This window comes from Lissotriton helveticus, chromosome 12 (assembly GCF_964261635.1).
Source record: "Lissotriton helveticus chromosome 12, aLisHel1.1, whole genome shotgun sequence".
Lineage (NCBI taxonomy): Eukaryota > Metazoa > Chordata > Amphibia > Caudata > Salamandridae > Lissotriton > Lissotriton helveticus.
This window is the reverse complement of record NC_136073.1, coordinates 654,344,018-654,371,796: the sequence shown is the minus strand read 5'-3', so window position 1 is coordinate 654,371,796 and position 27,779 is coordinate 654,344,018. Positions and strand designations below refer to the sequence as shown.

Genomic DNA, 27,779 nt, shown 5'->3' with positions numbered 1-27,779 from the left:
CTGAAGGGTCTGGGAGCACTGCTGGGAAGGTCTAATTTTGATTGCGAGTGGTTTGAAGAAAATCCATGGTGGAAAAGGGGTGTTTTGGGCCTACTTTTAGTACGTTTTGGCACGATTTTAACTTAGGCCTCTTTGGGGATAGCAGTATTGCAAGTTTTTGGGGGGCTGTTTGGGGGTGTTGTAGATTTTTGGGAGTGGGTTGAGGGGTCTGGGAGCACTGCTGGGAAGGTCTAATTTTGATTGCAAGTGGTTTGAAGAAAATCCATGGTGGAAAAGGGGGGTTTGAGCCTAGTTGCAGAGAGCGTTTTGGCACGATTTTAACTTAGGCCTCTTTGGGGATAGCAGTATTGCATGTTTTTGGGGGGCTGTTTGGGGGTGTTCTAGATTTGTGGGGGTGGATATAGGGGTCTGGGAGCACTGCTGGGAAGGTCTACTTTTGATTGCAAGTGGTTTGAAGAAAATCCGTTGTGGAAAAGCGGTGTTTTGGGCCTAGTTTCAGAGTACGTTTTGGCACGATTTTAACTTAAGCCTCTGTGACGTAGCTGTATTGCATGTTTTTGGGGGGCTATTTGGGGGTGTTCTAGATTTTTGGGAGTGGGTTTAGAGGTCTGGGAGCACTGCTGGGAAGGTCTAATTTTGTGTCTAAACAGCAGTTTGGTCGTAGGTTGAGCGGAAAGGTGATTTGGCCCTGTTTCTAAGGTGCATTTCGGCCCATAGGCTAACATTGCCGGTATTGCGTTATTGCAGATGTCTCTGGAGACAACTCTTCTGGCACTTTACGCAGCTGTAGTGTAGGAAAAGCACTATACATTTACCCAACGAGGTAGCACTTACTGGATTAGCCATTAGGAAGTACTCCAGTAATAGTTATGCAAATCGCAAAAAAATCTGCGAGTTTGCGGGAAAATCGCGAATTCGGTTTTTTTTGCGATTTACCACAAATTCGCGGACTGCAGATCCGCACAATTCGCCCATACATACTAATTACTATCCTTGAAAAGGAGACTCAGAGCACGCACTTTCGAAATGATGCTTGTATGTAATACTTACAAAAAGGGGGTGGTGATGGACAGAGTATCTGAGTTAATCAGAACACTCCTACCCAGTCAACAGATCAGGGCTTGATCCATCACCGTTTTTTAGCTCACTGCACCATCCCAGTTCAGAACCTGGCTATATGCAAATTAGTCTGTCCCTGGCCCAGTGCATCATGGGAAAAGGGCAGACCAAACTACCAAGCCAATTCTTCACTGGAAAGGAAACAAGCTTCCGGGGACCGGTTTCTGGCATTACAGCCGTCTTCGGCCCGGCTTGCTTGAATCCTGATGGTGCAATGAGCAAGGGACTCATGTCTGAGCATACCCTTCCACACTCATGGTGGCCAAAATAATTACAAAAACCACCCCTTGTTGTTAAATATTTTGTCCACCCTAAGCGTGGAAGGGTATACTCAGATGTGAGTCCCTTGCTCATTGCACCATCAGGATTCAAGCAAGCCAGGCCGACGACGCCTGAAATGGCAGAAACCGGTCCCCGGAAGCTTGTTTCCTTCCTAGTGTAAGAATTGGCTTGGTAGTTTGGTTTGCCCTGTTCCCATCATGCACTGGGACAGGAACAGACTAATTTGCATATAGCCAGGTTCTGAACTGGGATGGTGCAGTGAGCTAAAAAACGGTGTTGGATCTAGCCCTGATCTCTTGACTGGGTGAGAGTATTCTGCTTAATTCAGAAACTCTGTCCATCACCACCCCTTGTCGTTAAATATCTTGTCCACCCTAAGCGTGGAAGGGTATACTCAGATGTGAGTCCCTTGCTCATTGCACCATCAGGATTCAAGCAAGCCGGGCCGACGACGCCTGAAATGGCAGAAACTGGTCCCCGGAAGCTTGTTTCCTTCCCAGTGTAAGAATTGGCTTGGTAGTTTGGTTTGCCCTGTTCCCATCATGCACTGGGACAGGAACAGACTAATTTGCATATAGCCAGGTTCTGAACTGGGATGGTGCAGTGAGCTAAAAAACGGTGTTGGATCTAGCCCTGATCTCTTGACTGGGTGAGAGTATTCTGCTTAATTCAGAAACTCTGTCCATCACCACCCCTTGTTGTTAAATATTTTGTCCACCCTAAGCGTGGAAGGGTATACTCAGATGTGAGTCCCTTGCTCATTGCACCATCAGGATTCAAGCAAGCCGGGCCGACGACGCCTGAAATGGCAGAAACCGGTCCCCGGAAGCTTGTTTCCTTCCCAGTGTAAGAATTGGCTTGGTAGTTTGGTTTGCCCTGTTCCCATCATGCACTGGGACAGGAACAGACTAATTTGCATATAGCCAGGTTCTGAACTGGGATGGTGCAGTGAGCTAAAAAACGGTGTTGGATCTAGCCCTGATCTCTTGACTGGGTGAGAGTATTCTGCTTAATTCAGAAACTCTGTCCATCACCACCCCTTGTTGTTAAATATGTATGTAATACTGTCGCCTCTGAAACGAAAAGTGTTATTTTTGCACTACACAGCGGGGCATATTTCCAAGGGTGGCGATAGGCAATTATCGCCGGTTTAGCGGCCGTTTTCGGACGCTAAGTGGCGATAATTCTATCGCTCTATTAGCAAGCTGTCGCTAACTGATGGTAGCGACAGCATTTAGGCGATAGCGAGCGGTTTGGGGCCCGCGATATTTATCGCTACTGACATGCAAAGTGGGCGTACCCAACCTGTTAGCGACTGAAAGCAGTCGCTAACGTCGCTATCGCCTATTAGCAAGACAGACGTAGCGATGGAAATATTCCCGCTATCGCGAAAAACCAACGCCTGCTCAGACCAGATCTTAGCCATGTTATCCAATGGGAGGTGGATAACATGGCAAAGAGCATTTCGTCGCTAATGCGGGAATATCGCTGTATTCTCAGCGATATTCACGCATTTCGCCACTATCACTGGATATTTAAGAAAAATGGAGAAAAACGTTGCTAATAGCATGTTTTCTCCGCTAACATATCCAGCGATAGGCAGCGATAAAAAAATTGTCGCCAAGCCTATTTAGCGATAAATATCGCTACTTGTTGGTAATATGCCCCAATGTACCTTATATTTTTTTCTCCGTGGTGTTTTAATATCACTTCCTGTTTTTCCATCAACAATTACAGGTCGGCTTTTACCCTGTGCGATTGGAAAAACGATTAACTCAGGCTTACCATTAGCGATCAGCCAGGCAGGCAGTGGACAGTGTGTCTGGTCACCAAGATTGATTGACGGAGTGGAGGAGTACCGCGAATAAGAGGAATGGCTGGATGCACGCAACTTCCCAAATTCAACAGGACAACTATAACATACAGTTACAGTATCCTCTTCACTTCTCCTTATCTTTTAAATAATGTTATTGTTGTGAACTTCTATGAGTGTGACTCTGTGCATTTGTTTGCTCTCTGCTTCAAATTCATCCCTCCAGCCATTGTATATGTTTTTGTTTGCTATTTTTTAAACCAATTTCATGACCTAAATGTCTGAGGGCAGATAGGCAAGTGAAATTGCGTAATTACTGCAGCCCTGTACTGTCACATTGTTTCTTCATAGTTAGTAAGTTGTAGAAAGTACTACTTAGTTTAAGTAACCTAACCATCCATTTAGCAATCAACTTCATGCATGCAGTAGTGCATGTACTTCCTTTATGTCCCTTAAAAGATTTATGGATATCTTCGTACCCAAAGATTTGTTTATCTTCATTTGTTGTTTGTCCATGCTGTGGTTTTTTTTCCTCTCTCCACAAAACTTTCCCAAAAAACCCCATTCCCATCCAATTTTCAAACCCTAACCCTCTTTTTTTCATTGGTTTTCATTGAGGTGTGACTAAATGACAACAATAATTCCACACACTTGCTGGGGAGGATAAGGTCAAAGCAACAGAAAATCGATTTCAAGGCTGGTGAAGGAATCCGAGGATATATTCTTACTCAGCTTGACACAGACCCATGACTATTTACAAATCAAATCTGATTTTCATGGGCGCCATCAACTGGATTGATCATCAAGAACATCCTCCTCCTACACGTGGCGAATGATTACGCTGCTGTGTCCTTCACCTTCAGTACTATTTCTTGTAGTAGCCAAAGCCAAACTCCACGCAACTAGTAGTTATACTTTGAATACTTTAACATTTGTTAGGCCAAATTATGGCACTGTTCTTGTGTACTGTGCTATCTATTGTACTGTTCTAATGCTCTGCTCAGGCCACTCAAGGTTTCCTTTTCTTTTTATCATATGCTGCTACTGCCACTGTGTACCACCACTACTACCACCACAACGATGCCATTTCATCCGCCCAGGATTGCCAACCTTAATCGCCATTTGCCATGCAGCCAGCCCTGTGCCTAGCCCTATTCTCAAACACGAATCACAGGTAAGATAAGCATTTGGGGGAGGAAGAATAATGGAGTAGGAAGAGAGAGGAGAGACTGACGGTAGTACTAGTAAAGTAGTAGGACAATTGAATTCACTAACTCTGTGAGTGGCACTTACTTTTGTAAACATTTGGGCGATTACTTGGACAATTTGAATCAAGCAGCCAGTTAAGTTTCAGGAAAACAAATGTACAGTTAACCACCCCCGCCTCCCCCGCAAAACAGTAAAAACGCGTATGCTATGTTTAAGTTGAAAGTAAATAATTATTTTTATCCCTAACAAAAATAAACTATCCTGCAAGATCCGAACCCACCCCCCTCCCTAACCCCAAAGAATGTCCGTGAAATAAAAAAGTCCCCAAAGTCCAAATCATCCAACTCCCAATTTCCCCCCCCCCCCCAAAAGTCTTTAAAAAAGGGGCAAGGGACAGTCTCTCCTCCTCTACTGCCGCCGGTGGTGTCCTTTGGCCAGGTGGTTTCGTTGCTCCCTGCGGAGGTTCTTGAGCAGGATTTTAACTCTCTCCATCGCCTGCTCAAGGTTGGACACCCTGAGGGTTAGGCGGTGGATGCGTGCCTTGCACCTGCTGTGGAGGGCAGTTGATGTTTTGGCTGCTTGGCGGTGGAGGGTGGCTGCGGTACCACGGCTCCGTACCGTTGGAGGCTTGCACTGACTGGCTGACCCAGGGTGCGCGGAGGAGGATGCAGCTGTCGTGGTGGATGTTGTGGGCTGAGACTGCGTGTCCTCCTCCTCCTGGGCTACCAGCCGCCGATATTCGGCGACAATCGCCTCCAGCTTCCTTTGCTGGGCCCGTCTAGCCAGCTCCTTCCGTGTTGGTTTGGAAGGAGCATCTATATGAAGAAAGAAAAACATACTGTAACCAATGCTCTTTAAGATTAACACAAAATAATTCAGCAGAAAGTTGTGTCACATTAGCACTAGCAACTTGCAAGCACAGTACATAACATTTGTGGCCTGTATCTATCTAACTCCCACTTCGTCGGCCTCTGCTCTAACATTAGTGGGAGTTTCAGGAATCAATTCTACTAGCACTATATGGACTCACTACATTAGACTCAGACAGTACACCAGTCTTCTTCTTCTTGTTCTCTTTTTTAGCGAAATTGGTACGTAAACTTCTGGAAGCCGGCATAATGCCAGCACAGTCAACTTGCACCCGAGAAAAACAGGCGCAAGCCATGATGACACAGACTTGCGTTACTGTACCACTCTAGTACATGCAGGTGGTGAAGCTCTTACTTTTCTATTACGGGTGGCAATGGCCATACTCTGTTACAAGGGCTACTGCTTAATTAATTTAACTTTCACCCTGCAGTGCCAATGACTACTAGAAAATGAAGAAGATAAATAATATGATTATCTATCCCTTCACAGGATATTTGCTTACATATGGGATGCTTTGTTTTTTATTGAGTGAACACTGATAGGCCACACATTAATGACAGAATTGTAATAAAATTATTAACAGAGGTAGTGAGTGGCCCCCGTAATGGCAGGATATATGCTGTGCATGCAAACTACTGTTACTAGTCATGGTAGTATTCTGAAAAATTACAACTTCTTTTCCTCGCCTTTGCTACACTGGAACGGACGTGCGGGTGCGGTTTTAAATACTCTTGAAAGTAACACTTACTTCATCCAGTGACCGTCTACTCTGTCTACATACTCCTATGCTATCTATGAGTAAGATAGTACCATGATCCAGGCATCCATCCATTCAAAGTAAATGTCAATCATTCTTCTTAATGTCTGAACTGGACAAACATTAGTTTTTCTCACGGAAAAACAACCTTTTTATTTTATTTTGGAAATCGCCAGCCATGCATCCGTGCTTGACTTGCATTTGAATTTGAACCAAAGAATATATTGCGCACACATACAGTTTCTGTTTCACCCACCCAGGCAGTCCTCTTCTCTTTCTCCTTTGACCCATCCTTGCTTCAGCCTTCAACCGGCCATGCATCATATTCCCAGCCACCTCGGGCAGCATTCAAAAACACGTACTATTCTTTGCCAGTCATTACTAACTCGCTCGTCCTTCCTTACTCCCTTCTTTCCCTTTTCGTTCATCCCATCCATCAAGTTCATCTCTGATCTGACTTGGCTTCTCGATAAAACTTTCACAGCTGAGTTGAAGTCAAATTTAGAGGAGGCCATTGGTTACTCGTCAACTCCCGCTGCTAATGCTATTGCTCATGCGAAGTCAAGGGTGAATGTCTTCTACCTGGTTGACAAAAACTTACTTCTAAATTTGTAAGTCTTCTTAACAGTAAAGTGTACTTTTACTGTCCATCATATACACCCGTGCAGATAGTACACTCTGCAGTCTGCAATCTCAATAAGTAAGGAATATAATAGCTTACCACTGCCCGCCACTACCATGGCATCCCCCACAGCAGTTCCCGATGGCTATTCCACCGCCTCCGCCCCAGGAGTGCCCACCTCCGCGCTGGCGCTGGCAATGGTGGATGGCTGTGCCGATGTTCCGCCTAGAAAATACATTTCATATTCTTAGATGCCATGTACACCACTCCCCATTTTGTCTAGGAATGAAAAAATGTTACTAGTACTACATAAACACATTTAATAATTTGTGACTCTCTAGTCTCTAAACCACAAATTTCCCTTTCTTCAGGGAAGGTTTTTTTTTATTTATGCTTAGCCTTAACATGTCTTGCTACACTTTTTGGCACAACTGCTGAATGCTTGCTTTTTAACACGCACCATTTTTCTCAAAACAGACAGAAGCTTCCCTTCTAAGAACAAGAGCAAGATCAGATCATCATCACTTGGAGTCAGCAACGATTCATCTCCACAAAGAAGACTTGAAGTTCCAACCAGGTGAGGGCTCTCCCACAATTAATGTGTAAAATCAGCCACTTTTCAGTTTTGAATCCTTCACCGTTTATCTTATATGATGAAGTTGATTTTAATAAATGTTTTTACTTTTAATAAAGCTTTAAAACTTATATAGACTCTGTGGTTTTTGGTCATGAGTGAGTGAGCGAAAGGGTTTGCAATTTGCAAGCATGAGTCCGTGGCTCAGAGAGGTCGGGACTCTGACTCCATAGTCTTATGTCCTGGGTTGTATAATCATTGGGGATCAATCATCGCTGCATTCGGGAGCTAAATAATGACCCTGACACACTAGCTAGTCAGTAAGGAGATTGGGGGTTCAACTTCTGTTATGACTGAGGTATGTGGAAAGTCTAACTGCGCCTATTATAATTTATAACCAATGCCCTATTTCTTGTCCAAAGTTCTGTTTGTGCAGAATAGTCCCTGCAACAATAGTAGTATGGATTGTCCTCCTATCCAATCAAAAAGTAAACTAGTATCTTATTCTTGGTGGCCATTGACATTTTATTGTTGGGAATTGTCAAAGCATAAACATTTAGAAGACTTCAATAGACATTAAGAACAACCCAGAGGATTGCACTCAGTGTGCATAGAGCTATTGCTGAATAGAATAGGAGTTTTGTTTAACACCTTTTGCCAACTGTGCAAGCTTAGTTAGCTACACAGACAGACTAATAATAATCTAGTAGTACCACAGGGAGTCATACTAGTATACAAGAAGATCAAAGACGATTTAGGAAAAAATAGAATGAGGAACGTTTGGAAAAAATACAGGTGCTGTAAAAGATAGGGAAGTATAATGAAATAATATTTACTGGGTCCAGCAGAGGAGCCCTCGCCGGACCGATCTTGGCCTTCCTGCTGTTGTCCCTGCTCCACCGGCGCCGCTACCTCCTCCTGTGTCCCCTTGCCCCTGGGGGAAGCTGATGTACAACATGAAAGAAAGACACACACATGGATGATTGTTGTCAACCACATCAAACATTTAAATAAAACAATAACAAATTATTTCGGGGAAATAGACAACAATTGCACTAAATTTATTGACCTATCTGATGTGGTCTACTGGGATTTTGCTGGATTCGCGGACCATCTACTTGGAAAGTTATGTTACTCACTAAACCAACTACAAAAAGGTTCTACTAGGACTGGGAGGCAGCACTCCGCAGCACGTGAACTGACAGACACAGTCTGTCATGATCACCACCACTATCTCTTCTTAGTGGCAGGAGTACAAAGGAAGGACTGAACTTGAGTCTCTAATGTCTAGCATTCCGCAGTTCTGTAAAGTACACTGATACATAATCATCACCCAGGCCAAATGAACACAAAATTAAAAACAAGTAAGCATAGTAGCACCGCCAGTGAGCAGGCCAGCACCTGCAATCACAGAAGCTTTTGAAACATAATTTACCTGCAATGTAATCGGCAGCATTCTTGCTCTTCAGAAAAAACAAACATTTGCAATATGATAACATAGAGCAGGAGAAAATAGAGTAGTGATTAAATAGCTACTACTACTCACCAAGCCCAGGGATCTCGACACCTAGCAGGTTGTGTTCCCGGTCCAGGACGTCGGACCACTGGTGCGTCGCCTGGCTGTAGGTGCGCCGGTCCCCAGACTCACAATACATGGCCCGGCACACTTCCCCCCATAGCCTTTGACGCTCCCGGAGCCCGTACCCGGCACCGAGCCTGCTGCCTGCCGCACCGCGCTGAAAATCTTCTGGGTTCTTACTGCTTCCCCCCTTAAGCGCCCGCATGGGAGCCGAGTACGGGGTGCAGGACCCTTCCCCTTGCTCTTCTCGGCTCCCTTTGCCATGGTCCTGGACAGCTGGAAAAAAAAAGTAGGAAAGAAAAGGGAAAAAGTAAAGAAAAGAAAGAGTTAAAAAAAGTAGCTTTAAAGTAACCAAAAGTAGAAAAAAACAAAATATAGATGTAGAAAAAGAGAGGGATAGATAATGAGTAAAAAAGATTAAAAAAAGTTCAAAGAAACCAAGGATTGCAAAGATTAGGGGAGGATTGAAAAAGCATGCCCAGAACCATAGCAATGAATGAAAAACAAGATGGCCGCGCCCATTGAGGACCGCGTGGGTAAGTTCGCGTGATATTTCCCCCGCGAGCATGCAAAAACGCACACGAACACGTAATCGCGCCCCGCGCACAACGCGAGCATGCAAATAGTGCCCGGAAACGGAAATACGCAATGCGGACAAGATGGCCACGCCCATGTACTACCGCATGGGTAACTTCGCGGTCGATGCGCTGCAAGCAGCCCACGAACACGCAAAAAGCCCTGCGAACACGCAAAAAAAACCTGCAAATTTGTGCGGATTTTGCGGATGGGCGAAATTTGCGAATTCGTGCTACGCGAATTCGCGCGAAAGCGAATTCGCGTAACACAAATTTGCAAATTTTGCCCATACTTAATTAGGAGCTGTTCTGATGCAAGTAGGAGAAGGTGGAGAGGAAACAATAGCGTTTGCATCACACTCGCTACGCAAGGCAGAGTTCAACTACTCGGTAATCGAGAAAGAGGTTTTGGCAGCACATTGGGCCGTTAACAAATTCATAGACTTCATGTGGGGAATGAAGTTCAAACTGAGGACAGACCACAAGCCTCTGGTCGAAGTCTTCACCAAGAAGGGGCTAGACTCCATCTCAAGATCTCAAGCAGAATCAGACGGTGGGCCAAGAGTACACGTTTGAAGTCGAATATGTGCCTGGGGTGAGGAACTTTGCAGCCGACTGCCTCTCTTGCCTGGTGAGAGAAGAATGTGAGGAAGATGAGGGAGACAAGGAGATGAAGGCGGAGAACGTGTGTGTTGTCACCAAAGGAGCCGTAGAAGAAGGACGCTGGAAGGAAGCCTTGAGAGCTGACGTGCTCCTGCAGAGGGTGTGTGGTATGACGAAGGGTGTTTGGATGGACAAAAACAAGAGGGAAGAGACACTAGGACTGTTCTGGATGGTCAGAGACGAACTATCCATTGCCGATGATTGTCTTTTCAGGGGTACAGGGTTGGTCCCTCCTGAGCCATTGAGAGAGAGCTTGGTCAATTTAGTCCAGGGGCACCTGGGAGTTACCAAAACCAAACAGAGTTGCATCTAGACTATTTGTGGCCCATCCTGGAGCTTGAAATCGAAAGCAAAATAGGAGACTATGTACCATGCTCCACCAGCAATAAGGTTTTAAATCATCACACACCTCCCATGCACTTTAGGTCTCTTCCTTTAGGCCCGTGGGCGGATGTGGCTTTTGATATAGTGGGTCCTTTTATCAGGGGAACATCACACACCTTACATACTGGTACTCATAGATCTTTACTCCAGGTGGCCCGAACAAAGGTTTGTGTCAGAAATCACCACAAGAACTATCATAGACTTCCTACTAGAAGTGTTTATCAGGAAAGGTTTGCCAAGTAGCTTATTGAGGGACAATGGAATGCAACTCTACTCAAAAGAGATGAGGGAATTCCTAGGGTGCAATGGGGTAAAACACAAGCTTAGTGCACTTTATCACCCAGAGACAGATGGGATGGTCGAACAATTCAACAAGACCATCACGGAGGGTATCCAACTAGTGAGGGCAAGTGGGTTGTGCTGGAAGAACGAGGTATTGAAACATCTAGAAGCCTGCAGACTGACCCCTCCTCAAACCACAGGCATGACACCTTTTGAATTATTCAAAGCTAGAAAACCCAACTCAAGGATAGTACCAGGGTGGATGAAGAGGTACAAAGGTTGGTATGGTCACTCTAAAGAGTCACAGTGGCGGGACAGAGACTCTAAGACCATGATGGATAGGAAAACCAGATTTGATAGATTACATGCAGTCAAAGACATGGGATTCCTGTTGGGTGATCTGATTAAAATTAAGGATGTATGTCAGTACAACGCGATCTAAAAGATCGCGGTACTTGACAACGCGGGCATTACAACGCAAGTCGGTACAACGACTTGCGTTGGAGGGCGCGGATTTTGGAATATTATAATTTTATATTCCAACACCAGTCCATGTAACAGTAGGCAAGGGGTTGGAATATAAAATTACAACATTCCTTGCCCAACAGCGCCATCCAGCGCAAGTCGTAGTAACGACTTGCGTTGTAATGGCATAGTTGTAAAGGCACTTCGGTGTAAACACCGCGTTGTAAATGATGTTTACCAAAATTAAAGCATCCTCGGGTAGGGCGAATTGGTCCGAATTTTCTGAGCCTACCAAAATTGTAAAGTTGTTCAGGAATGCTGTGAAAACGAAAGAAGGGAAGATTTGGAACCTGGGGTGGGTGGTCAAGTACACTACTCCCACAGCAGACACCAACAACCCTTTGGGAAAATGAGTCGTGTTAGGTCGCCAGAATAGGGGTGTTCCAGGCAGGCCTACTCCATTCTCAGGGCAAGTTGCTGAAAGGTTCGCCGCCCGAAATATTTGGAACACTATCGTGACAAGTCAAGTCAAGTCAAAACCACTTTAATCGATTAATTAAAATCATAAAAGTACACATTCAAGTCAAACACATCATAGAATACATTTAAAGTAATACAAATATTAGTGATTACTAATAAAATACAAATTCAGAGCAGTTTAAGATTACAATTTAAAAACTGAGAAATTCATGGTTCAATGGTAATTTGACTTCTTAATTTTTTTGCCCGGACGGCCACTACAAGAAAACTTGCAATATTAAAAATGTTCCGGGGGTTATCCAGCAGTTGTAAATAAAATAGAGTAGGCTTAGCCTGTAAAAACCCCTTCCCTCTTAATAGCGGTGTTATATACTTATTTCTAATTTCATAGTAATAACCGCAAAAGAACATAAAATGCATGGTATTTAGGATTGAGCTATTGTCACAATTACAAAGTGCTGCATTCTCAGGCTTACTCCAACCTTGAAAATCTCTGAATAAAAGATGAATCTGTTTGAAGCAGAATCTAGTTAGTAACCAGCGATGGTATGGCCTTGTTACTAGCTTTAAGTAGGGCTCGATAGATGGAGAAGTAATTAATAGGAAATGAGCCCTAACATGTTTTTTTTTTAATTCCTCACCCTCCCGTTCCTGGGACCTTAAGGACAGGTATTGCTCCTTAACCCAGCTAATATCCCCTTTGACAATACCCTCCAGTTTTACAAAAAGTTCTGGGGGACCAAGTTTCAGAAACATTGTCTTAATATAAAAGAACCACTGTATTTCATTCCACTTTTCAAGCATTACACAATCTTTTAAAATCTGATGGTTTAAAATTAATTCTGGGTTGGACCAGGTTTTTAGCCAACAAATGAGGGGGGCCAGGCTAATGAGGTCGCAAAGATACCCCATTCCCAGCTCCTGGTGGGTAGCAAATGTGGGTGTGGATTAGGGAATAGATAAAAGGGAACGAAAACATTTATTTTCCACCTTCTGGATCTCATCCACTTGCTTATACCCCCATATAGCTGCACCCTACAGCGCTATTGCCAGGCATTTTGCTTTATAGATCGAAAGAATCGCCTCACACGGCCTTCCCCCTAACCGTTGTGCAAAACTTAATATTGCCGATGTCGATCTTCCTGGTGCAGCTTTTTTTGCTAAAAACTGGGGGGTCCAGGGGCATCTGTCATCAAACAGAACCCCCAAGTCGGTTAAAACCCTCACCCTTGTAACCTCTGCTCCCTTACAGTAAAAAGTTCTCACTTTGTTCTTGCGCAAACCCATGGACATAGTATGTGATTTTGCGATGTTAACTACCAGGTCTAAAGAGTCCATGAACTCCCCAAAGGAGTTCAATAGTCTCTGTAGGCCTATCGGGGTGCGAGCTAGTAGGACGGCATCGTCCGCGTATAGGAGAACCGGGATGGTGCTGTCCCCTATACGTGGGACGTCCAAAGTAGCAGTGTCCAGGGATTTTTTTGTATTGCATCTAATACCGCTCCTAAGGTCTGCAGATTAACCCCCTCAACCATTCTGTTCAGGTGCAAATTTACAATGTGGGCACTTCACTCTGTCAGAGCTCCACGAACTTCCAATTTCTTGACTCTATGTCGACTTGCACGGAACAGATGATGCTAACTTTCCAACTCCCTTTCTCCAATCAGTCGGAGTCAGAGTGAAATCATAACTCCAAGCAATCAGAAAAAGGGAAGGGGAAAAGTGGAGAAAATAACCATAATAAAAGAAAGGCACAGAAGAGACTGGTCCAGATTCCTTGGTACTCCGACGAATCTTCTGCTGGCCTTTAATCAGCCTGATATAGACTCCTGTAAATACTAAACACATACAAGAATATTTTATTCTACTATAACTTCCTGCTCTACCTTCAACTCCTGCTATTTTACTCTTACGTACCCAAGGGCCTGTGAGGACCTGTAACTCTTCTTTCAACTGTGTGGTTCTTTTTATCTGGACTGCGTACTTGTGTTAAATTAACTGAAACAAATAAACCCAATTAGTATCACTCTCTAACTACTCTCTGGTACTTAATAGTTTTAACCTATTAACCTACCACTATATGCAGCTCCTTGTCTTCTATTCTTATTTCTTATTTTGTAATTTGTTGGTGCGAACCTCACCTGCAAAACAGTAGATTGTTTATTCTCTAATTCCTAGAAAGAGACCCTATCTCTCATTCTCTTTTGACCTACCAGTGAATGTCTGCTGACATCTTCTTAATGGAATTCTGTGTAACTTGTCTTTCTTTTTTGTAGGGAAACCAGTCTTCCTGTTCCAGTGATGTAGTCTCACTAAACTTCAGGTAAGCGCAATTCTTTTCTTGCTTAGTATTTCAACTTGTAGTTTTAACCTTAACTCATAAACGTTTCACTTGAATATACCTTCTGTTAATATACTGTAACAGAAACTGAAGCTCAAAAAAGTCTCAACGATTGTCTTAGTTTAACTTATCAAATTTGGCACAGTCTTGTACTTATAGCGCTATCAAATAAGGTGAGCTGTTCTATTTTTTAATCTATAACTTAGCTCTTGGTTTTCGCTGCTCTCCTCGAGACGAAGGTTCCTGAAGCGGTTGCTGCAGCCACAAAGATGAACCTGTGACGGAGTCTCTCCGCCGCCGTTTTCCTGTCAGCACGTCGTTTCTTGAATATGCGGCAATATTTATTCTGAGACGATTACACTATGACTATACTGTAATTTATTCCTACGAACTCTGGAACTCTAAAATAAACGTTCTTACTAACGTTTCCAGCTCTTAAGTAAAACGCGACTAACTGGGGCAGAATTCTCGGTGAAGTGCGCAGCTCTGATAGAGCGCGCGCCTCACCTGAACTCCGCTCTGAAAAGTCCAAAGAGACTAGACTGGCAACTCTCCTGCTCCGGCCGCCATCTTGGAATTCCGTGAATTCCATGCTCTGGACCAAGAAGGAATTAAACTCCAATTCAGTTCTTTCGTTTTGGGAAACCTAACTGGACCTTTACCAGGAAGGATCCTGACACAGTGAGGGGATGCTAATAGGGGCTACAAAGGGATCAAATACCTCATTACTCGCATATATACTTTCAAAGTGGGTCAGCCACTCTTCTTCTGGGATATTAATTTCCAATATACCATTCTCTTCCCCTAAGAGCAGTGGGCTATTTACAATTAACCAAAACTTTGAGCTGCCTCTTAAAACTTCTTTGGACATCAAGCTGTCCCAGGCCTCTGCTTTAATTGCATTTTTACGAATATGTAAGGTTAGTTTATATTCTTTTCTAAGACTGTCTATCAGGGCTTTATCTATTGTGACAAATAAATGTAGCCATCATTCACCCTCTTCCACATTTGCTCTGTTGTAAAGGAGGGGGATGTGTGGTATCGTCCGATGTAGGTTGAAAGTACAATATTAGCAATAGCAGCTAATGATGAGGAGTTTGCTGGACCCAGATATCCAAGCCAATATGTTTCCATGGGTATTACATTCTCAGAGTTTAGAACAGCAGTGCCTCCAGTATGCTTGCCCTTGTGTTGCTAATCACCACCATTGACTGCCTGCCCTAGCAATCCCACTAATCTGAGATAAGCTCCAGGCGCGGTCAATCAACACCTTGGAGATTCCGTCCACTAGAGCAGTTTGGGCAGTCTCCAAGCTTGTTCCTTTAGTAAGAATAGTATCAAGACCATCTAGAACTTGGAGAGTATTTGTGGTATCTTCTGATGTAGAGGTACTCTGTTTATCCCTTTCACCCCTCCCCTGCTTGTGATAATTGTTTGTGCTCCTTGACAAGCTTTGGAATGTTAAAGCGTTCAGGTTTCTATGTGAAGCTCCCTGGATGACAAGATGACATATGTGGCTTGGGTCTTTTGTTGTACTTCAGAAAATAAACATCACCTGTTTTGTAATTCCTCGCTTACTGTCATTCCATGTTCTTGATTTCACAGTATCCCCTGTGAGATCTAGAAATACCAGTGTAAGCTGAACAAGACTTCTATTAGTTCCCAAAAAGTGCACTCAACAGCTCCCCCAGTGGCTCCCTCAGTTACCCTCTTGGCTTGTGATGTGATGACTCTGCTCTGAGAAAAGAGTTTATGTAACCTAATTGCAGTATTAGAGCTTTACCTTGACTGCCCTTCCTCCTCCAGAAGCGAGTGTTTTCTGACCACAGTAAATTCGCCCAGCCAGTACGACTGTACTCCTTACTTCACTGAGTATTAGACTTGTCCTAAATATCTCGCTGTTTGGCTGATTCGAGGTCCTAGAACTGGTAATGGTGTCCCTCGTGCTCTTGGGCCTGCCGACATGTCACCCCCTTTCAAAAGGGCGTACTGGCGATACACTGTAACAAGCCTGGTGGGAGGAGAAGAGAAGGCGCCAAGAGGAACACAACAGAAACAGTGCGCCATGCCTGTACAGGCAAAGAAGTGGGGGCTACAACATCTCTTGTCCCACTCCTCTGACATCACTGCTGTGAATATCATACCACCAATGTACGCTGTACAGCATCTACTTTATGTATGAAAATGTTTGATGCTATAAAGAAAGTATGAGAGAGGTAGGAGATAAGCCTATGGTAGCACCTTAACTTGTGAATTTCATGTGTTACTAGGTTTTGTGCAATTGTAACAATTGAGATCCAACTCAAGCTTAACTCCCCTTAAAACTCAATTGTTTTAAGGACGTTCGTTGGTATTTTTTTTATTATAGGGGTATGGATTTTATAACGGTAGGGGTAAGCATAATTCAAGAACATGTTTTGCTTGTATAGATGTTCACAAATATCACGTAGCATTATTTGGCTTTATTACTTTCCGTGTTAAATGCTGGTGAACATCCTATTGAGTGGTACATCTTTTAAGAAGCTGATGGAGACCGCTATGATATGTTTAGTCCATGTTGGCAAAACAATGTTAAGATCTACCTTGCCGCTATTTTTGGCAGATGTTTGCTTACAATAGTCTAACTTTCACCCCGAGATGCAACATAAGTTGTGGCTTATGTGTATGTAGTCGGAATGACAGCTGGACTCCCTATAGTAAGTACTTGAGTAGGTCAAATTTTTTCAGCCATAATGAACTGTGGCCTTCACTCACAACGGAGTGCAGATTTACTAATATTTGGTGCAATGCAGCGCAGCAACCAAAGTCGTTGTGTCAATGGAAAGACAAAAACAGCATTGATCTACAAAAATATAGTACTGTTTTTCTCTCCCCCAGCACTGGTGCACTTTTGGATGCAGTGACCAATGAGACACACTTGCACCATAGTGCAAGGGTATGGGTTTTCTGTCAAACAGGTTTTATGTTGGAAGGGGACCCTTGCAATACAAATATGCTTTAAAACCCTTTCACAATTTGTATGTATGCCTCAGTCCTCCCAGTCTCATCATCACTGAGCCTGGGCCCTAGAAAATTGGACGCCGTAGACCTCACTGATCTGCAATGAGTGGATCCGAGCTGTTGGACATGCTGGATCAAAGCAGAGCAGATGTGTGTGAACATCAGTTCCTCACTGCAAGGAGGGATGGGCAGTGGCTGATGGGGTTAAAAGCATCTGAACCTGGTATTCCCCTACCTGACTTAAAGTCTATTTTCAGGTTAAAGAACAGCCTTTGAGAAAGCAAAGTTGTTTTTCAAAATAGATCTTCAACCCTTTCCTCAACCTTTTGAAGAAGAGCAGTTCTTTGGTGTAGTCCTACCTTGGTCACCAACAGGGGGCCAACCACATTGGTTGTGTACAGATGCATCAAGTCCTCGGCATCCACTGTCTCAAGGGTGCTTGGAGGCATGATCCCGGCATTGTTGATAAGCACATTTAGACCAGCTCCTTTGAGGTGTGCCTCTACTTCCTTTGCGGCTTTGTTGACACTTGTAGGGTCAGTAGCTTCTACAAAAAGAGAGCATGAAATCAGTAAAACTAGGCCCCCATAAATAGTGTATTCCGAACAAAATGATGACATCAAGTATAATTCTGTTTTTCTCCTGAGCAATGAGCCATACAGTTCCACGAGGTGCTGAATGGGTTGAAATTAGTTTTACTTATCCATAAAAGTAAAATATTTAATGAAAGTACCATGAGGAACTTTCTATGCAAGCATTGGTTTTGTTTTCGCAGGCTTTTCCCATTAGACTGGGTATGCCATATTCAGAATGATTGCTCTTTTAGAATGAAATTTCCAACTATAGATGTTTCAATATTTCATGCATTTTATGTAAGCAACAGGTAGTGCTAATAAACAATTACAATCTCATTGCAGATGCCTTGAACATCTAAAGCAATCATAATTTCTATCTGATCAAGTCATATATAGTCAACTTATAATACTGTGCTTGAAACTATTAAGGTTCAGATTAATAACATAGACATCTAGACGAAATATAACGACACGAAGGCATACATGTCTGGGGCCCTTATTCAGCCATGTAGGAATGAGATTGGGAAGATGACACAGATTGCACTAATTATTGACATTAAAGTACAGTTTCCAACATCATTAGAATGCCCATACAAACTAGTGGTAGAAATACATCACAAGGAAATGTTTATGCATTGGCCTAATCTGGTGTTTTTATTAATCACAGCCTGGGTTTATACACAAATAGGGCCAGCACACAAGTAGTTTCTGCAGCACACATAGAAGTTGCAACTCGTCATTTTGTTTTTAATGATTATTTCTGTGAAGGAAGGGACACCTTCCTGCACATAAACAATCGTTCATGGGTTTTGCTGTTTCAAACACATTGCCGAACACATGGAAATAGCATAAATGAGGAGAAATAAAGCATTTCTTCTCATCTCAGCAGGGTAAAACCAGGTTTACACTGTTCTTAATTCTGGCGCTGCCCCATATTTACGCCACCCTTATAAATATGGGGCATCGTCAAAACCAATGGGTGTTACTGTAGAACGCCCATCACAACACCCATTGTCAGCCCCTTTCACGCTGAGTATAGCATGAAGGGTGTCTTATTTACAAGGCAGCGTTAAGCCATGTTAAGTGGCTTAATGGCGCCTTGTAAATAAGGCAAAACCCATTTAAGACATAGCTGTTTGTGGTAAGTCTTTTTATTCCACCCAATGGGATGGAGTCCCTATAATTAGTACACATATTGACCATAAGACTCAACTTATTCAAACACTGACTCATTCACCTAGGCCAATTGTTCATTTACCCCTTCCTCCCTGCCCCGTTTCTCATTTTTTTTAGGTTGTTTGTGACCTCTACAAATGGGAAAATGGAAGGCAGCTGAACTTTTACAAAGTCAGAGGAAGCAAGAAAGAGCTGCACCAAAACTAGAGGCAAATTGCGCACCAAGGGGCATATCAGCAACAACCAGCGATAATTATCGCTAAGCGCGCTCAGCACTAGGATAATTATTGCCGGCTGTCGCTGGATTTTATCGCGGAGATGGCGTGCTATCAGTGAAGCTTATCTCCAAAGCAATAAAAATTCCAGAGTTAGCTGTCAAATGTGCGATTATTGCTGGAAATCCAGCGATAATCGCACAACTATTGGCGATACGTTGTTGATATGGCAGGGCAGACTTAGCCATTATATCCACCTTCCATTGGATATAATGGCTAAGTCAGATTGAAAGCAGGCGGAAGAAAAGTAGCGATAAATGCGGTTATCGCTACTTCTCTTATCGCCATGCAAGTTAGCGGGAGGTTTGTGGATAGGAGAAATGTTGGTTAGCGACATTTCTCATGTTATTTTTGTGCGGTACGCCCACTTTGCATCTCATTAGAGATGCAAAGTCGGGCATTGAGGGAAAGGGCGCTAAGGCAAGGATTCACGCAATAGCGTGACCTTGCTGATGATGCGATGAAATTATCGCCGCTTTTCGTCTGAAAACTGATGCTAAAGCAGCGATAATTTTTCCCGCGCCTTTATGAAATGCCCCCAAATGCGATTGATACACTTATAGAGGAGGTAGAAACAATGCTATGTAACGCACCTGACCTGACCCTTGACTGCCTAAACTATCTCCCAGGGTATCCTGTATATTTAGGAAAAAGACAGCAACCTTCACTGTAGCTCATGCACAAGTCGTGACTCCCTATAATAGTGCAAATGCTTCGGTAATATCTCCTCCTCCTTGAATGCCTGCAGGAATCTCACTTGAGCCTAAGTAGCAACAGGTTACTCCTTTAGAACAGGACAAGGAAGAGGTGGGAGGAGGCATAGATATTAGTGCTAAGTGAGACGATTTCAGCAAAGTGCCCCAGATTGACACCCCCAAGCCAATAGTAGCTGATTCGACTGAGATATGTCTAAAGCAGTAAGTCATTGAAATTAAAGTGATGGGGGCCTCCCTATAAAGCAGAGTTAATGAGCTAGTGAATCTAATAAGGTCAATTCATCCACCGTATGTTCAACTTACAAGTGATAGACTGCAAGATAGAGAGCCAATGTATGCCCAAGTAGACCATGCAAGGAGGGGGGTATGGCAACTACATTCAGAGGCACACAGCGTCAGCACCGATAACAAATATAAAGGCTCTTACGCAGAAAATGAAAATGCCGGCTTCACAGCATCTGATGGAGGATGTTAGAGATCCGGTCGTCACAACAAGCTCATTGTCAATCCCAAAGCATCCCACAGAGGAAGCGAGGGGAGTGTAGTAAAGAAGCACACCCAAAACACTTATACAAACTCAGACAGGGCTCAAAGAGAAAGCCAAATGAGCAGCCATAGTTGTGAACCCAGATCCCTATGTAAGGTTAGCGTATCCAAAAACTCTGCAAAGAGCAGAGAGGACACAAATAGGCATATTACCAAGCAATAGTGATAATTATCGCTATTGCTTTGTTAGAGACAAACCTTGGTATTACCAAGGTTTATCGCAAATGCGATAAAAAACGGCCGCAATGCATGAATATCGCTGAAAAGTCAGCGATATTCATGCATTACCGAGCTAATGCTCTTAGCCATGTTATCCACCTCCCATTGGATAACATGGCTAAGAACTGCTCAGGGCAGGTGTTAGCTTTTGGAGATATCCGCGCTTAGCGCGAATATCTCCAAAAGTTGGTAATAGGAGATAGCGATGTTAGCGACTGTTTCCAGTCGCTAACATCTTGGCACGCCCACTTTGCATGTCATTAGTGACAAATATCACTGACATGCAAAGTGGGGCCCAAGATGGTTGCTATCTCCTACTAGCTGTCGCTAACTGGTGTTAGCGACAGCTAGGTAATAGGGAGATAATTTTATCTCCGCTTTCTTGGCTTTTAAAGCCAAAAAAGCGGAGATAAACCCCCTTGATAATATGCCCCAAAGTCCCTGACTAACACATGCAATCACTGGATACCTTCAGTTCGAAAGTGCTATCTTGAGACATATGCTCAGATATTGTGTGAGCGAGATGATAGCCCCAGCTGACCCCAAATTTAAACTCACTTGATTATATTGAACTTAGGATAAAAAGAGGGGAATTGGCAACCCCTCCTGCAAGCTCTTTAATCCAATTTAAGTATACCCGCCCATTAGGTCTCATTCATATTACTCAACACAATAGCACACCAAGGGTATACCTGAGAGCTAAACTAACTCAGGACTCAGCCCTAGCACAGGTTGACTGACTGGCTCGAGCAAATGTAGGCATAATTAATCAAGCCAGCATTAAAGTCTAATTTAAAAAAAACATAGTACAATAAGGAATGCAAAAAAGCTCAATCCAATTCAGTCCAGGGGATAAAAAGTAAATGTCAGATAACCATAGGAGGAGTCAGAAAAACTTGTAGAGCAACATTAGCAGTGGCCCAGAGCAAGTAGGATGAGTAAAACTGGCAGGATATACTTATAGCAGCAAACAATAGCAATCGCAAATGTTTTGGTGGATAGCCCAGGTTAGATGTCCTGCACATCTAACCTGGGCTTCTATTGGAATTCCATAACGCATATTAGCAAGCCCATTATCACTGTTTTAGCGGCAGTTTCCTGCCGCTAAAACGGTGATAATTTTAACGAGGTTCTTGCTAATATGCCCCGTAGTGTGTATCATCGTTTGTGTTCATTCCTTATAACTCGGGACAGACCGTGGTCGTTTACACGGTTGCCGACCGAGATCCAAGAACAAAGCTTGACGTCTCTCTATAAGTTTGTTTAACTTGTTTACTTCCCGAATCGTATTGGTGATGGTTTACCTTGGGTCACTCATCGTTGTTATGATTATCTCGTATGGTTCCTTTTCTCTCTGATGGCTTCACTTCATGCTGGGCACGTTTTTTAGCACATGTTGGAGCTTTTTGAGTATTATTTCATTGACACGAGTTTCCATGGAGCACACTGGCTTCATTAAGATCGAATGATTGCTATGTTCCATCATGTTTTGTAGAGGGTGTTATTTTGAAAGTATTTGCATGTCAACCTGAACTATTGAGGCAACTTGGTTTGCCTTATTATTTCACATTTGGTTGGTGGTGAATACTTACACTTCCAGCTAGACCGTTTCCTATTTATTCTTATTGTTTCCTTACAGAACTTTTCCCATGATGAAGGGCACTATGGCTGAAAAAATGCATTGGGAAGATGCAAATTAATCAACATAGAATTAGGGCTCCCGGTTTTATGGAATTTATTTTTTAAACATTTCCGTCTGTATTTATCCATATTTATTTTTTGGCCATTCTGTCTGTATTTATCCATATTTATCTTGTGTATAAATGAAGTTGTAAAACTGTACATTTTCATATTTATTTCACTGATAGACACGCACTAATTTTTTGATGTCTGTCGTGATTTAGCTATTTAAGCTACCAAATATTACGCAACATTGCAGCAACTAAATATTAGCATTATGCCACAAATGCATGTTGACATATGCCATCATTTAAGGAAATCTCACCTTGTTTTTTAGTTTCCCATACTGTCCATCTGATCAACTGTTGGGCTGGAATTCATGAAAGACTGCACAGCAAGTCATTTAAAAGAAGCACCATTTTCTGGATTTATCCATTTTTAAAAAGAAATGTAGACAGAAAACACATTGTTTTCTGTCTCTATTTATCTGTAAAAATCTGGAAAAACTGAAAACAGGGAGCCTAACATATGGTGTATGTTTGAAAAAAGGACATGTTATTCAATTGAATTTTACCCTCCTTGAGCAATTTTGTTATTCCTAAATGGTTGATGCATTAATTAATCAAATCAAGTAAACATCACAATAAAATATACCATATTCAATATTTGTGAACCGTAGTTACTTTAGCTCTTGGGGACCCGGGCAGTGCACCGAAGGGACGTTTGCCGCAACAGGAAAGCTACTTTGATTTGTCCTTCACGTTTTTGGATCAGAAAGCGATTACTTCCTGCATGCCCATAATTGATTCATTGGATTACTGCACGATCTAAGCTCCTTTTTACCACTGACTGCGTAAGTCAATTTATTCATCTATCTTGAGGTGCCACATAACCTCTCCGCCGCTGTTCCAACCTACCTGCACAGCCTTCTGGGATATTTCAAAAGGGCGTCACCCAGGAGTCACGTGCCACATCTGCTCTGGGGGTCTCAGCTCCACCCCTCCCCTGACATCACTGCCAGGGCCTTCCCCAGCAAAACGTGAAAGGAGCCCCTCTCCTGGTTTGGCTCCAGAGGTCTGGGCTCCCTCCTTTGTTTAGTGGGCATGGACAGGCCCTCTTCCTGGCACAGGATGACAGCTGGCTGACTGATGAGGGAGCGGTCTGCCCTACCCCTTTCCTTCTCAGGAGCTGACTTAATCACTGTTAACTGCTCCCTTTGTGTGAGGAGGCCTTTTTTCCTGCATCTGGAGAGAAAAGTAATTAACACAGCCCAGCAGGGTGACAAAAGCTCTGGACTCTGATCCTGAGCTGAGCCAGAGAAATATGACATTCCTGGATGACATATAAGCTGTACTGATATGCCTTTGAACTTGGAATTAATGTTATTTTCATACAGGATACTCTGTAAATGGGTACAAGTCTGGTGTCTGTAGACCAAGGGGATGCAGAGCTGCACTCTAAGGCAGCCTTCCGCATAAATGTATAATGGAAGGTCACAGGCAGACAAGACAGTAAAAAACCACACTGACTTTCCCTATATGTGTACACAAACATCATAAGGCCTACCCCTGATCAATACCAAATCCTGCAGAGTCCCTTCTGCGCCAGGCTACCTGTGCGCAGTTACTCGGCTGCACACAGCAGGAGTCTCCCATGAACAGCCCTCACAGGATTGCACACATGTATGCACACATGTTCACATGTAACCAGCCAAGTGCCTCTTGTCCTTGCTGAGCCACATTATCTTAAAAGGGCGGACACTGGCGGTAAACACAAGCAGTCAATTTACCATAAGTTTACTGTGGTTGAGTCCCAGGTTATGAGGCTCCACCTCAGTGAAAGGTTGAAACCCAGGTGATGAAAAAGCAAAACATCTGTGCAGATTTTATGGGGAGAACCCTTTTCCTTACATTAGACAACTTACATTAACTATCTTACAAATGCTATCCTGGTTTAGGTAAACCAAGTACCTGGTTTGGTGTGGAAATAGCGCCAATACACAAAAAAAGGGGGCTGAGGTACTACATCCAATTATAGACCAATCAGCCTACAAAACGTTTTCTTCCAACAGGTACTTCAATTACCTCAATGGATGGATGATGGTAACATTCTTTCCACCATGCAAGATGGCTTTAGGAAAAGTATCAGCACAATTGACCAGTTCTTTAGAATCTGTACCCTGTTTTGGAAAACTGTTGTCCTAATCAAGGGACATTTATATGTTGCTTTTGTGGACTTAACATCCAAATTTGATCCGGTGCCTCGGGAAAAAATCGTGACAGTTTTGGAGAGGATGGTGGTTGCAAGTAGTATTCTTCACTTGCGCAACGGTAATTGTGCGCAGGTGCGCTAGGGCGATCAGGGTGAACTGACAGAACAAATCCCAGTCAAAAAAAGGTGTGAGCGAGGGATGCGTTTTAGCCCCAACACTCTATTCCCTCAAGGTTTGTGCCTCAGCCCTACACTGTTCAACACCTACATAACCCCTTGGCAAATAACTACAGAACCCAGGGACTAAAAATCATATCCAAAGCAGATGACACCCAATTCATACTCTCACTATCAGAGGATCCCTCCACCACAATAGCCAACTTCCCCAGGTGTATGACTAGCATCGCCGACTGGATGAAAGACAACTGCCTAAAACTCAACATTGACAAAACAAAAGTGCTGATCTTTGGGAACCACACCTCCTGGTGGCGATTCGAACTTAAACCCATACCCACTTTACAGACAATGGCCACAATCTTGGCATCATCCTAGACAGCAAGCTCTCCATGTAATGCCAAATAAACTAATTCTCTTCCGTTTGCTTCCTCACTCTTTGCATGCTCCGCAAGATCTTCACATGGCTCCCTGTCAACACCAGACAAACCATCACTCAAGCCAGAGTCACCAGCTGGCTGGCCTACGGCAAAGCACTCTACATAGAAATCTCCTCACACCTCCTGAAGAGACTACCATACAGAATTCAGTGACCAGATTCATCCTCCACCTCCCAAAGCAAACCGACATCACCCCCCACCTCAGAAAGTTCCACATGCTACGCATTCAGAAGAAATGTCAATTCAAGATGCTGATCCACACCTACAAAGCCCTAAACAACCAAGGACCAGCACACACCAACTACTGCCTGAACTTCCACCAACCCTGCAGACACCTGCGTTCTGCCTCCCTCTCCCTCTCTCGAAACTCCTGCATCTGCCAAAGCAACAGTAGAGGATGCTCCTGCTCCTACCTTGTTGCAAAGGCCGGGACTAACCTCCCCCTTCACCTTCGGACCTCATCCTGTCTGTTGGAATTCAGGAAAGGACTCAAGAGCAGGCTATTCAAATGATCCCTCCCTAGCAGCAGGTTTCTCAGCACCTGGATACCCTCACAGGTGATTAGTTGTGCTTTACAAGTCCTGTTGATTGATTGATTTTCCCTGTACCTTAATGAGTAATTGCACATTTGAATGCTTGCAGAAAGTGGCTCCCTGACCATTGCAAGTAGTAACGTTTGCGCACTTCTCTTAGAGATATACACATTATTGGTCTCAAAACACTGAGTGGACTACAACTCTTAATTGATTGCTTTGTGGGTTTTTGTACAGAGCGCGGATTGGAGGTAAACCCATCAAAATCAAAATATATGATGACCAACCCACACAAATCATATAGGCGGAAGATAGCTATAAGAGGTGAAAGACTCGAAGGGTCTATGATTTCCATAAGAGTTGACACATTTAACTTTTTTTTAATTAACAGCATCCAGATCAGTATTCAGAGCAGTGTCCCTGTCCTCCATATTTATAATGTCAAAACTCTGGGTACAATTCACCCCTATATGAATGTGAATTGTAGGGCTCATTGCAGTTGAGTGTTCTGACCATAATTGAGAACCAATTCTTGCACTCTTTGATCAGTCTCCCTCAGAGCACACCCCTGTTTTTGGATACAGGGATGAAGGCACTGCCTCTAAAGCCTAATCTGAGACAGCTGCTGTTCTTAAAATGATGTGGTACACAAACAAAATACAGCTGTACTGCATAGCCTTGGAAGAGATCATCTCCCTTGACAGGAAAAGTAACATCTCCTAGATCAGAAGTGTACGTTCAATGCTTACATTACTTGGTTTTCTTAAACAGTGGAGAAACAGGACAGGATCTGATTTAATAACCAAAGATCATTTAAAAGAAACAGATTGGAAGTATGTGACAGAGAAAGAGCTGACTAATTCCCGACTTGGGACTATATCTGTTGCTTTTCTGGATATTAAATGTTCCCAATTTTACGAAACTTACCTTGATAATATCGCTTTCCCAATGGCTAGGCGACTGCATATGAAATTCAGATTTGGTAATTTCTTAGTAAATGGCATGTCTTTAAGATGGCAGAGCTTCGATCACCAGTCTAGTGCTTATCCAGTTCGCAACATAACAGTTGAAACAATCTTGCATCTAATGTTTTTTTGCACAGCCAATAAAGTCCCTAGGAAGAAAGGGATAACTCCAATCTGGCATTATATGGGATTGACTAAGGGGCTGATTATGAGTTTGGAAGTCCGGGACCGCAAAACTCATGGTGGCGTTGTGTTGGTGGTCGAGCCACCGCCGCCCCAGTGGCCCGACTGTCCTATTACAAGTAGGGCAGTCGGACCACTACTGCACCATCGCAACAGCCAGGGATCAGAGATCTCTGGCGGTGGGGCTGCAGTCTGAGGGCTGCAATCTGCTTGGTAGTGCCCTGAGGCAGTTCCTGCACAGGATGAAATGTGCGACATGGTGCATTCCTTCCTGTGCAGGAACGTACACTGGCGGTCCTGCTGCAGTGCAGTTTAAGGGTCACTATGAGACTTTAACCTGCACCACTGAGGGACTGCCACGCCGCCAGTCAGACCACAAAAATATTTGTAATCTGGCAGGAGGTGAGAGTTTTGGTGGTGCGGAAGCATGGTGGTGGGGTGTTTGCCACTCCTGCACCACCAAAACCCGTAATTAGGCCCTAAGTATGTTGTGGCCCTAAGGCTATTGAGGTTGGACACAAGGTCACAATCGAACGCAAATCATAACTTGCATTGGATTGTAAATACCAACCCAACAGGTTGCATAGGGTCTGCATTAAAAAAGTAACGCCAACCCAATGTAAAGTGTTTGTAAATCTGGGCCTTCATTTAAGTTTACTAGAACCAATAATATTGACCTTTTTTATATAAGTCAAGAAAGAAAATTAAATTGCTTTTAGAGTTTATACATTAAGGCTTATAGAGGCAGTAACATTTCCTTTTTGTACAATCTCAAAATAAGAGTATCCAGACCCACATAGGAATTAGGACACATTTTTAGACTTGTTATATATTCCTCCAGAAAGGAATAACTCCTACTTTCCTGTGCAGACAGTTCTAATGATGTGGTAACAATAGAGAAGATTGGAGAGGGAATGAACACCTACCTAGCTGAATCACCTTCAAGTTGGAATGCTTGGCCGCTAGTTCATTCAATGTCTGCAAGATATAAACAAGTAAAAGATCATGTTGAAACGAAGTATACATGTATGACAAGTTGGTAAAAAATATATATTTTTCTTTCTAGCATCT

General features: G+C 43.4%; 1 protein-coding gene across 1 annotated transcript in view; it reads right to left on the bottom strand.

Annotated features, from left to right (window-relative positions):
• Nucleotides 1–27,779, bottom strand: part of LOC144798568 (C-signal-like) — a 262,513-nt gene that overhangs the window by 192,348 nt on the left and 42,386 nt on the right. The window contains exons 2-3 of the mRNA XM_078669514.1: nucleotides 27,635–27,686; nucleotides 17,375–17,562 (exon numbers count right to left, since the gene is read on the bottom strand). Coding sequence (XP_078525640.1) covers nucleotides 17,375–17,562; nucleotides 27,635–27,686 — 240 coding nt within the window. The remainder of the gene's footprint in view (nucleotides 1–17,374; nucleotides 17,563–27,634; nucleotides 27,687–27,779) is intronic.